Source organism: Helianthus annuus, chromosome 5 (genome assembly GCF_002127325.2).
Source record: "Helianthus annuus cultivar XRQ/B chromosome 5, HanXRQr2.0-SUNRISE, whole genome shotgun sequence".
In the NCBI taxonomy this organism is placed as follows: domain Eukaryota; kingdom Viridiplantae; phylum Streptophyta; class Magnoliopsida; order Asterales; family Asteraceae; genus Helianthus; species Helianthus annuus.
In genome coordinates, this window is record NC_035437.2 from 2,034,652 (window position 1) to 2,048,236 (window position 13,585).

At 37.9% G+C, this 13,585-nt stretch overlaps 1 protein-coding gene across 1 annotated transcript; it reads left to right on the forward strand.

Moving 5' to 3' along the window:
• The first annotated feature begins 333 nt into the window (after positions 1-333).
• Positions 334-1,778, forward strand: LOC110878127 (scopoletin 8-hydroxylase). The gene is made up of 3 exons (XM_022126386.2): positions 334-885; positions 958-1,303; positions 1,399-1,778. The coding sequence occupies exons 1-3, from the start codon at positions 383-385 to the stop codon at positions 1,639-1,641; spliced, it is 1,092 nt and encodes a 363-aa protein (XP_021982078.1). The 5' UTR covers positions 334-382; the 3' UTR covers positions 1,642-1,778.
• The last annotated feature ends 11,807 nt before the right edge of the window (positions 1,779-13,585 follow it).

Consider the following 13,585-nt stretch of genomic DNA (forward strand, 5'->3'; position numbering starts at 1 on the left):
CTTGCGAGAATCAACCCAAGACCTAATGGAGATATAATGCCATTAGGCTATAATGCGTTTTACTTTCTTAGTTTTTTTAATGTTTGTTTTCCGCTTCTGGTCTTCGAGTTGCCAGTTGGTCCCCCTCGTTTCGTTTTTTATCATCAATAAAATGTTAAAACAAAAAGTTTTCTTTATACTCAATAAACCGTTAAAAAAGATAGAAAATCTAGGATTCAAAAAAAGAAACTGAATGTTGACAAACGTAACTCACAAAATGTTGAAACTACAAGTGGTAGTCTCTCCTGACCATTGCCCAAGAATGGCTATATATATGGCCATGTTTGAGACACTCAATCAACACAACAATTTAAGAAACTTATTATTTAATTGCAGCTTTGAAATGGCTCCCAGTTTTGATGATGATAACTCACTCTTCAACTTTGTCGTAAAAGAAGGCAATGGTGTCAAAGGTCTGGTTGACTTGGGCCTTACCGAGGTACCGGGTCGATACATCCAGCCACCACACCGCCGAATCAACCAGCAAGAGGTTGTTGGTTCACTTGAAATCGTGACCATTGATCTATCTGAGCTTGATGGTCCTAACCATGAACAAGTGGTGAAGGCCATTGTCCATGCATCTGAAACTGTAGGGTTCTTCCAGGTGGTTAACCATGGTGTGCCCTTGGAAGTGCTGGAGTCGCTTAAAGTTACAGCGCACCAGTTTTTCGGTCAACCAGCTGAAAAGAAGGCTGTGTATCTCAAGGAGGTTAGCCCTAGTCCCCTGGTCAAGTATGGTACTAGTTTTGTTCCTGAGAATGAAAAAAGTTTGGAGTGGAAAGACTATCTTAGCATGATGTATACCAATGATGCGGATGCTCGTGAGTCTTGGCCTAATGACTGCAAGTAAGAATCCGAAGTTTTTTTTTATGTTTATGTTATAATTAACTATTTAATGTTTGTATATATGATCCGTAGGGAGGTGGTGCTCGAGTATATAAATACGTCAACGAAGATGGTGCAAAAGCTATTACAAATACTCATCGGGAGCCTTGGGGTAAAACTAGACGACTCAAGACTCCATGAGCTTATGGGTTTTAATCTGGTGAACATGAACTTCTACCCACCCTGTCCGAACCCGGACCTAACCATAGGCGTGGGGAGTCACTCGGATGCAGGCATGCTAACAGTGCTTCTACAAGATGGAATTGGTGGATTATACGTGAAAAAAGGTGATCAAAATGCATCGGTGGGAAATGAAGTGTGGGTTGAGATTCCACCCATGCATGGTGCTTTGGTCATTAATGTTGGTGATTCTCTACAGGTTAGACACATAGAAGTCATGCAAAAACTAATAGTCCTTACCAAACAAATTGAACAATCTGTCGTTAACTTAGTATTTTGATGTTTTTATGTTAGATTTTGAGCAATGGGAGATACATAAGTGCAGAACACAGAGTGCGAACCACGGATGTAGAGTCAAGGGTGTCGGTCCCAAGATTCATATCACCACTGCTCACCGTAAAAATTGGACCGTTTCCTGAGCTGGTGGCTCGTGATGGGGTGGCTCGATATAAGGAGGTCATATATGGAGAGTACCTGAAAAACTACTTTGAGAAGTCTCTTGATGGAAAGAAGTCCCTTGATTTTGCATCGATTTGATTAACACGGAACCGTTTGAGACCAAGTTTATTCCTCATAAAGACTTTCTTATGTTTAATAAAACAATTTCTTTGTAATAATAAGCGAGCCTATAAGTATTTGGAAATTTGACAAAGTCTTCCTTAATTTTCCCGTAATTTTTCTTATTTTTTAAACAGTTTATGAAAGTGGACAGGGTATCCACACATCCCCTAAAAGTATCTACATATCCCCCAAACTCTACACGTTCCTAATTACCTATTACGCCACAAATTGACCTCCACATACGCCCCTCATAGCTCAATACGTTTGAAAATAGAACCTATCATCTAATTAATGCCAATCATTGGGTGTCAGCCAATGATTACCCAATGATTAGAATGTACATATGGAACTTTATTTTAGTTGATGGATGTTTTAATATGAGTAAGTTGTGAAATATTTAAATAAGAAAATTAATAGATTTTTTATAAAATGTTATAAAAATGTGGTAATATTATAAAACGTCATGTTTTTATTAGAAGAAAATATCATCGTTTTTTTAATAAAAAAATATGCATATGTTTTTTTATTAAGGATTATTATTAAAACCTTCATATTTTTATGAAATGAATTGTGTATATTATAAAATGTTAAATTTTTATAAATATTATTAAATGTCAATTTTTTTTCTAAAACGAATTGTATATATTATAATAAAGTTTTTTATTTATGAATTATTATTATGTCTTTAATTGTCAAATTTTTATTAAATGAGTATTATTATAAAATATTACTAAATGAGTATTATTTTGTCTTTAATAGTCAAATTTTTAAATGTCAAATTTTATTAAATGGGTATATTATAACATTTTATTAAATGTCAGTTTTTTTATTTTTCAATTATTATTATTATGTCTTTAATTGTTTTTCACTTGTCATTTATTAACCATAACACATTGTGTATATTATAAAACTAGGTTTAAAAACCCGTGTATTACACGGGGTTTGATTAATAAATTATTAAATAGGTATTAATAAGCCGGAAAAATATACGCCGCAGTTTAAAAATAATAATTAAATAAATGAAATATTCATAAATAGTTGAAAAAATAAGTGTTTTTAACATTTGACCTCCTAGATATCAAACATAACTCGAACAAATCTATTCATAAAAAATTACTTGAAGTTATCACATCTACATTACATATATAAACATATGCAAAGAGCAAAAATAAGCCATGATATAAATCGAATTGGGAATAAAAAAATATTAATTACTTGAATACTTTCGGCTATAAGGGGGGAAGGGGCATCCTCCGTTAAGGGTGCTCAGCTACGAAGCCGCATGCGAAACACCCCCGCCACCCCCTCATTCGGGTAGGCGAATGGCTAGGGAAGCTCGGCTACTCTTTATTGAAGGTGAAGTGGGGGGGGGGTTGTGACCTGTTAACAATCATATGACCCTTAAATTTATTGAAAAAGTTAATTTATTTATTTTAAATCATTATAAATACTCATCTCACACATTTTTTTATAGCATTCACAAACTATCAAACCTTCCACCATATTCTCAAATACCCATATTTCTTTATGACTAATTTCTCAAACGATGATCTCGGCATTTAATGTCAACAGGCACTTATACAAACGTGGGTACTATTTAACCAATGGGATATGGGTTGCCTAGTCAACGTTTATGAAAACGTTTCAACATCCAACCGATATGCAAATAAGTTTAAGAAATTGCAAGAAGGGACAAGAAAAGATGTGGAACACGCTTTTGGTGTTCTAAAGGGAAAATGAGGCATACTTAGGCGACACATGCGAACCACAAATGTTGACAGGATTAGGAGCATGACATATGCGTGCATGATATTGTACAACACGATTTTTAAGGATGACGGGCATGTCTTCTCACCAGTACACATGATGGATTCTTTAGTTTAACCCGTTTTGGACAATGATGCCATTGGTGAGATTATGGATCCACATACGCATTTCTGACTTCGCATTGATCTTGTGACACATATTGCAATTTAAGATCCACATTATTTAGAAGATTCAGATGAGGAATAGTTTATTTTTATTTTGTATTATGTTGAATAATTTATTTATATAGTTGAATTATGTTTATTTGGTATTTATATGTTTAATTTATTTTATGTTAGAAAAGAGTTTCGGGATACTCTAGAGTATGTGCCTTTAGTGTTTTTAGGATACTTTAAGGTAGATTTAATGTATCAGTGGAGGATTTGGTATTTAATTGTTTAATTATTTGTGAATTTAGGATATTTAAGGTCGAGTATTTAAGGTAGAGTATCTCACAGTGCAAGATTAGCTAGTCTTAGACTACTTTAGGCTTATACCTCTTCGCGTAATTATAAAAGAAAAAAATACAATAGAATATGTTAGAATCATATACTAAAAGTTGTTCTATTAATTAACCTAGATATAATAGAACATGTTAAAAATCACATGCTAAAAACTATGTTATTGATAAATCTAGACGGATATAAATTAAATATGTGTGATTTTGTTTTTCTAATTAATATAAATTTAAATTAATGCCACGAATTGTTTTTTTAATATTTTCTTTTCCAAAATAATTAAAACGATTGCCATAAATTGTTTTTAGATATATTATTTAACTAAAATAGTGTAAGGTAATCTTAAAATTCTTTATAAAATATTCATATTGTTGTTGATGATGATCACTATTGACATCTTCGATATTTTTTTATTTTAATTTAATTTTAATATCATTATCATTGAAAATAGGAGACAAGTTTAAAAATTATTATTTAATAGAAAATAAAAAAATTGAAAAATAATGACAAGAGGCATGAGAAAGTGACATGTGTCCCAAAAAGATTTTCATTTATTAGTATATTAAGATTAAGAAGTAAGATATCAAATTTTTATAAGTATTATTAAATGTCAAATTGTTTTTTTTATAAAACGAATTGTATATATTATAATAAAGTTTTTTTATTTTTGAATTATTATTATGTCTTTAATTGTCAAATTTTTATTGAATGAGTATTATTATAAAATATTATTAAATGAGTATTATTATGTCTTTAATTGTCAAATTTTTAAATGTCAAATTATATTAAACGAGTATATTATAACATTTTATTAAATGTCAATTTTTTTATTTATCAATTATTATTATGTCTTTAATTGTTTTTCACTTGTTATTTATTAACCATAACGCAACAAAAAAACGTAATTCAAAATGTAATTAAACATCGTTTTATATTAATACACAAAACATGTCACTTTCATACAAAATGTAACGACTAAACCCTAAACCCTAAACCCTAAATCGTTAGTTGTTACATATTCCAGAATTCTTACAAAGGAAAACGATGGTTGTTACACACAAACACCAAGACAGGCCGACTGTCTCGAAATTGTGTGCCAAAGCCTACCTTCCAACGGGGTTTCTGTTTCCCATCTATCACATTTCAATGGCACAAGGGATCAGGAGGTTGGAGCAGTGGAGTCGGGATTTCCTATGTTAACCACCGTCCTGTCTTCCACACCCCCTCGGGTTGGTGAACGCAGTGTCATTCCCGTTGGTGAAAGACTCGTGATAACACTAATGAACTCCTTTCTTGGAAGGACATGCGACAGGGCAGACCACGTTGGCTAGCGTCACTGGGAGCTGACAACGCCACAGGCTACTCCGATCACACGTAATCCTAGATTGGCGTTCTAGTGCATGAATCTGAAATACAAACGCAGTTTCTCCATAAGAATTACCCTACCACCACCATCAAAACACTGACTTTCGATATCCTGTTAATAAAAAATACAACTATAGCATTAGACTCGGCATTCGAAAATATATTTTAAAAATAAAAAAATAAATTCAAGCACCACCACTACCACCACCCACCACGACACCACCATAGCCCACCACCACCCTTTACCACCTCATCTACCTCCACAGCCGACCCACCACCACCACACCCTCACAGCCGACCCACCACCACCACCCAGCCGACCCACCACCACCACCCCAGCCGACCCACCACCACCACCACCCCATCTGACCCACTACCACCACCACCACAGCCGACCCACCACCACCACCCACCATCAAACACCTAACCACCGTCAAACCCTAAGCCCGTCAATCCCCACCAACGTCAAACCCCAACACCGAAAACAACAACCACAACTCCAACACCACCACAAACGGCCAAAATAAAACCACAAAAAAACTAACCTTGAATATTCCGACCGTATAGAGAGATACGAGAGCGAAAACTATACGACAGACAAAGAATCAGTGCGTGTGTGTGCCCTTCCGGATCGTCATCGTGTGGTCCAGAGCTCAGGTCCAAAAATTCGCTTTTTCATGTGTACTTCTCACAAGGGATCTTCGTTTTAACTATAAAAGGAGACAAAACCTCAATACGCCGCTCATAGCTCAATGAGAGGCATATAGAAGTTAACTTTCTGCCAACTTTTTAGAAAAAGTAAGTATATATATATGGCTCATCAGGCTATACGCAGCGTATAAGCTTAAAAGGTGTCAGAATCCGTACAATCATACGCGTTATATTGCCCTATGAGCGGCTTATCACCTTTTTTTAAGCTTGTGATATGTATAAGAAGTTGCAAATGAGCCATAACCATCTTCACAATCACAAATTCACAATGGTTGTTTGTAAATGTGGTAGGACGGTTGCACTAAGAACATCTTGGACTGAAGCTAATCCCGGACGTCAGTTTTTTTTAACACTTTGAAATAGGGATGGCAATGGGTCAGGTTCGGTTCGGGTATTGGTAATCCCATACCCATACCCGGTTATAAAATCATGTCTCATACCCGACCAAATACCCGTCGGGTATTTGTCGTCGGGTATCGGGTATACCCGCGGTTATCGAGTATACCCATTAGTTTGTTAAAAGATATACGTTGGGATTTCTAAATATATTTTTTAACTATTATAATTATTATATAATTTATTGATACAACAACTATTATGAATTAAAAATATAGATTACATACATATAAGTTTTATCATAAAGTAATAATAACTTTATAATATTTATACACTTACATGTATATACTTCACAATATACAAAATGTAAATACTATTATCGAATGCATATACTAAAAGAAAAATTATTATTTTTTACTTTATGAACATACTAAAATAAATCACCAATAGACAAGGATTCATGGAAAATAAAAATATAAATTAAAAAAAACGGTTATACGATCGAGTATATAGTCGGATATTTTTGCCATCCCTACTTTGAAACACTAATTCGTCTTCCATTTCAACGTTCTAGGTGCAACTTCTTTGCGTGGCACGATCCTCCCATTTGCCATCGGGCATGTGTGGTCATCAAAGGACTGATGGATTCGAAGGCTATGCTTGAAGACGAAGTCAAGTATTTGAAAAAGGATGTTCAAATGTATAAATTGCAAGTCGCGGAATTGGAAGATAATTATTCACAGGTTGTTCGTAAGACGGAAAGTTGTTTGATAACCACTTGGATTTTTTTTTTGTGTTGTTTGTCTTGTTATTTTTCATTTTTAGTATTTAAGTTTATGCAAGACTTGTAATCGAATATTAATTATAAGTGTCGTTTTTTAATATTATTATAAATATTAAGTTTTTTAAAAAAATGTTGTTTTTTTAATAAGTCGACTAAGCATAAATAACAAAAGGAACAAACACTCATCAAGTTACAGATGCTTAAACATACCAAAATAAAATAAATTCTTGTCCATAGATGCCCAACACATAACCAAAATAAATAAAAAGAAATAAATATTTGTTCATACATGCCCACAAATGTTTAACAAATAAAGTTCACCCAACAAATAGAAATACTACAACTCGATGTCATCATCGGTGTCGTCAGAATCATCACCACCACCTGTCATATGGATATGCGTAGTGGACATGCCTGCTTGCGTCCCGGACGGGCCTGCCTCCATGTCAGTACCCGGATAAACTCGTGGATGTGAGGGGGAGGTCGAACCGCCAACCCCGCCTGGGTACGTCTCTCGGCCTCACTAGCCATCACCCACTCCATCAACTCCTTCATCCGGTCCATCCGCCTGTCCATACGCTGAAACTGCTGTGTCCCGCTCGCCATCATATCGGTCTGACCCTCCACTAGCCTCTCAAGGAGACGCTGGGTGGACTTAGGCAACCTCACAACATGATAAACACGTTGAGGAATCTATGGCGGCTCTTGCGGATACCCCTAGTCAACCTCAGGCTCCGCGTCTCCATCCATAACAGGCATGTCAGCAACATGCGGCATCTCCACCTCCCAAGCCTCGAGCAGTGCCTGGTGGACTAACGGCTCGGGTACAAAAATCTGTTGGTCATTGCCAACAAACCGATGCCCGATATCTGAAAAGTTCACCGCTATCTTCATCCCTATCATCGTCCTAAGATCTAAGGGCTCGAAAGGTGCTGGCGGCATATCATCGAGGAATGAAAAATACCGGTCGCAATGATGGGCAATACGCGTGATAAACGCCCCTCCAATCAAATGGCTACGCCTCTGTCGTTTGTCGTATGAGGCGAAATACTCCGCCAGACAGCGATGGAGGCCGCACAGTGTGCCTGTATATAAGCAGTACAGAAAGAACAGGTCGACTTTCGTGACCCACTCGTTGCTTTTGCCACGCGCAGAGATCGATGTGGCAATGCAGTGGTGTATGTAACGAACAAGAGGGTCAGGAATCGTCGATACTCGGGCCCTCCTACCGAAGGGTCCAGGACATAGGGTGGGCCACCAAGCAAACAACTGATCATTAGACATAGCCGTGATCGCGGTGGTATAAATGTCCTAAACCAATTCATCGTCCGTGTAGAACCCGGTGGCAACAGAAAACTGACGCATCGACATATTTTGTTGCTGCCCGAACAAATAGAAAGATACCTCAGGAGGCGATGGTTCCACGTTCGGATCGTCCATATCCGAATTCGGTCGGTCAGCCGACCGTGGACGAAACACGAACGTGGACCGAAACTCCACCATCATGGTCCTATAAGACGTTGTAGGTCCCTTTTCGCGGAGGATTACGAACCTAAACCTTGTTATACTAACCCACTAGCGAGTGCGGAATCCAAGCTAGTAGGCAAACCGGGATGAAGCAAGAACAAACACAAACACACAAAGATTCACCGATTAACACCACTGTATTAATACGTATGAAGGTTCCGGTTACAAGCACAATGTTTACAAACCTAACTTGCAAACTCTCAAAGTGTGTGTGTGTGTGTTTTCAGCAGAGTATCCTCTCTATCTCTCGGATGTGCTCTCTCTTGGTGTCTTACTGAAATACAACACACTGCATGGGTATATATACCCATACACAGCAGGTCTTGGTCGAAGGATCCGATAGATGGTCCGAAGGATCATCTATCGAAGACAACATGTTCGAATGATAAGCAATGACCTCGAAGGATGATCCTTCGAGGTTCTACAATTCGAAGCATATCTTTCGAGTACCTCGAAGGATCAACAGTATCCTTCGAGGCTATCCTTCGATTCAGACTAGCATATTACAAACAGATTGACCAAGTCAAACTAGGAGGATAGTTGACTTGGTCAACTTGCAGACTAACTTTGGACATCGTTTATATACAGACCGAATACAGACAAAGTACAGACACAAGTGCACCAACAAACTCCCCCTTGGCTGTAGCTTTGTCTTTATCTTCTATAGTTGTAGACTCGTCTCGAACTTCGACGGTCTTTGGTCTTCGAGTTACCAAAACTCTGATGTCCTTTCAAGTCTTCAATGTCGGAGGATCTTCAAAGTCTTCACGTCTTGAAAGCAGAGAGTGTATCAACAAACTACCCGTATCATGTAGGAAGTGTGTTGACAAACTCCCCCTTGGCATAAGCTCCCCCTTGAGTTATGCTCGTGAATGGACTTTATCTTTATGAAGTGAGATCCTTGTGGTGTTGATGATGGCCAGCGGCAACTCGATCATCTCCATCTTTTGAGCGCCTTCTCATCGTGTCTTCATTCCAGAGCTTGTCATCGACCATGTTCTCCTAGCCTTTAGAATCTGCACATGCAAGAAATCTAAACGCGTAATGAGAACAACTGCTTGGAATATAGTATAAACAAATGACACACGAATGACCATGTCATAATCAAACACCGTCCGACAGTTTGAAAGTTTAATAAATTTTTCAATTTTAGACTTTAACTTTCAAAACATGCAAATTTTGACCGTTTATGAAGATTTAGTCAATTCGGTTTTCGTTCAGGTTTCAGGTAACGAAGACTCGAGCTCCAACATCGTACGACTTGAGTTATGCTCGTGAAATACTTTATCTTTATGAAGTGAGATCCTTGTGGTGTTGATGATGGCCAGCGGCAACTCGATCATCTTCATCTTTTGAGCGCCTTCTCGTCGTGTCTTCATTCCAAAGCTTGTCATCGACCATGTTCTCCTAGCCTTTAGAATCTGCACATGCAAGAAATCTAAACGCGTAATGAGAACAACTGCTTGGAATATAGTATAAACAAATGACACACGAATGACCATGTCACAATCAAACACCGTCCGACAGTTTGAAAGTTTAATAAATTTGTCAATTTTACTTTAACTTTCAAAACTTGCAAATTTCGACCGTTTATGAAGATTTAGTCAATTCGGTTTTCGTTCAGGTTTCAGGTAACGAAGACTCGAGCTCCAACATCGTACGATCGAAAATAAAGTAGAAAGAAAATCTTTTTGGCTTTTATAAAGTTTATATTAAAACACACCTAAAATCTTTTTGGTATTTTTGAAATTAAAAGACAACAATTTAAAATCCTTTGAGTGTTATCAAACGACATCACCGCTAATGTCGTGCTGATATGCACCAAACGACGAAGCTGTTTAAAAGAAAAACAATAAAAGTTAAGCAGAAAAAAAATATATACAGACATTCTTTTTGCGAGTTTCGAGGGTAAGAGAATCATATCAGTGTACGGTCATGCCAAAACACTCTTGTTGTTCAGTTAGTTAACATTGAGATAAGCATCCTATAACAATTATCGGTATTGTTGTCCACTTAAGCTCAACTTATCAGATGTAATCATGGCGAGGGGATACGTTAAGGTATGATTTATACTTACCGACCGGTGTTCATCCACATCACGACACATTCCCGTATCAAGGTATGCACGAGAGTTCATCTTACCGGTGAGTATACCGATTATCATCTGTTTGACCGTATAAAATGTGAGATACTCACTTATTTTGATTTGAAAACAAGCCCTTTGTGATATAATCACTTATTGATGAGGAACTTGATTTTCGTATGCATGAGGGCACAGGTGCAAGTCCGTGAACAGGTCAGTACTTCCGTACAGCAGAGAGACGAACTTGACACCCGGAAAAATGTGATTGTTTATCACTTATTGAGGTCGAATGCAGTATGTAATATGTACACGTATGTATAGTATCATGGAAGATCTAGACTTGCGTCCCCGTTATTTTTCGGTAAAAGATACAACCATGATACCCAGATGATAAGCAGCATAAAGACCGAATATCTCAGAACCTCGGCAATCTATCAAACGAAATTTCGGTACTAAGACCATATGCCAATGAATGGTTCCCACCTGGTCTTCAGTCGATTAAGATTTATATCACCCTGCACACTTTAAAATGATTGTGAGCCTACCGATACATCTTATATAGAGCTGCTTATCGTTTTGCATTTAAGGTTTAAAGAGGTTTGGATAGACCACTGATGTACTATCATTTTCTCTTTTGCTCGCCAGGAAACTCATTTTTGTTTTTCTATGGTTTTTGTGTTTTTGAAATTTTTCGATGTTTTTGGATTTTCAGATTTTTGGATTTACTCCCCCTAAAATCAATAAACTAAGAGAAATTTAAAAACACACAAAGATATTTACAAAAATGATTTTCCGATGTTGGTTTACTCTTGCTTGACCTTAATGCCATTTACCAATAATAAGAAGTCAAATCTAGATTTGTCAAAAGCTTTGGTAAATAAGTCGGCACGTTGGTCATCGGTGTGGACCTTAACAACATCGATTAGCCTTTTCTCAAAGCAATCACGTATGAAGTGATATTTGATTTCAATGTGTTTGGTCTTTGAATGCTGCACAGGATTTTTAGTGATATCTAAAGCAGCAGAATTATCAACGTATATAGGAGTAGTTAGGAATTCAAAACCGTAGTCCCGCAATTGTTGTTGGATCCAAAGAACTTGTGAACAACAACTTGAGGCAGCAATGTATTCAGCTTCGCATGTTGATGTAGCGACACACGTCTGCTTCTTGCACTGCCATGTGACTAGGCGATTTCCTAAAAACTGACATCCAGCCGTTGTGGATTTGCCGTCGATTTTGCATCCGCCAAAATCAGAATCACTGAATGCGACCAAGTCAAAGTTATTATCCCTAGGATACCACAGACCGGTGTCGGGGTAAGCATTCAAATAACGAAAAATCCTTTTTACAGCTGCAAGATGTGAGGCCTTCGGGTTAACTTGATATCTGGCAAGTAGGCACGTTGGGTACATTATATCTGGCCTTGATGCTGTGAGGTACATAAGGGATCCGATCATCGCGCGATAGTATGAAGGGCTAACAGGTTCACCCTTCAAGTCAGGAGTTATTCCGTGATTAGTTGGCAATGGGGTACCAATGGGCGTTGCATCGGACATCTGGAACCGGCTCAAGATGTCACCAACATATTTAGTCTGATGGATGAATATCCCAGACTCCGTTTGTTGCACTTGTAGGCCCAAGAAGAAATTCATTTCCCCCATAGCACTCATCTCGAACTTATCCTGCATGATGCGCTCGAAATTCCTACACAAAACATCATTAGTAGAACCAAAAATAATATCATCAACATATACCTGTACCAGAAGAAGATCTCCATCTTGTTCTTTGATGAAGAGAGTACAATCGATAAGACCTCTTCGAAAACCGTTCTCCAGCAGATATGTAGATAAGGTTGCATACCAAGCTCGTGGCGCTTGATGAAGACCATAGAGAGCTTTGTTGAGCAACCAAACCCGATCGGGATGAACAGGATCTTCAAAACCTGGAGGCTGTTCGACATATACCTCTTCTTCAACCACACCGTGTAGAAATGCACTTTTGACGTCCATCTGGTAAACCTTGAATCCTTTGAATGAGGCATAAGCCAGAAAGATCCGAATAGCTTCCAGACGTGCAACTGGTGCATAGACTTCGTTGTAGTCGATCCCTTCTATCTGACGAAAACCTTGAACGACTAAACGAGCTTTGTTTCGAATAACCACTCCACGGTCGTCTTTCTTGCATTTGAAGACCCATCGAGTGCCAATCTTCTTGTAGTTCTCAGGTTTTTCAACAAGCTTCCAAACACCCAGCTTGTGAAATTGTTGTAATTCTTCCTGCATGGCTTCAACCCAAGCACTGTCTTTCAATGCTTCCTTCCACGACTTTGGTTCTTCTTGTGACACGTAACACGCGAAGGACCAGTCATTCTGTTGACCAGATTCTCTTATAGCTGAATACAAACCAGCATTCCGGTTGTTTCTCAGCTGATTACGCGTCTGCACACCACGATGGACATCTCCTATGATATTCTGCTGGGGATGGGTATCGTGAATCCTCATTTCAGGATTATCTGGCACACAAGCATTGATACCCAAATTGGTAAGATTAAGATCAACAACCAACTCCACACCAGGAATGTGGGTAGAGGTGGATGCATTCCCTTCAGCAGTGTCTATATTCTGCGTATGAGGTGTATCACCAGAGGCACCTTGAACAGGAGCAGCTGGAGCTGAAGATCCTTCGGCTGCATCATGATATTCATCATCTTCAGAAGAGTCATTATAATCAGCAGCATCTTCATAAACCTCATTTTGAACCATATTGTTGACTGACGAAGAAGCTTGAGGGTCAACAACAATAGGTCTAACCAATGGCGAGACAGCAGCGTTGTCACTTTCCAACAACATT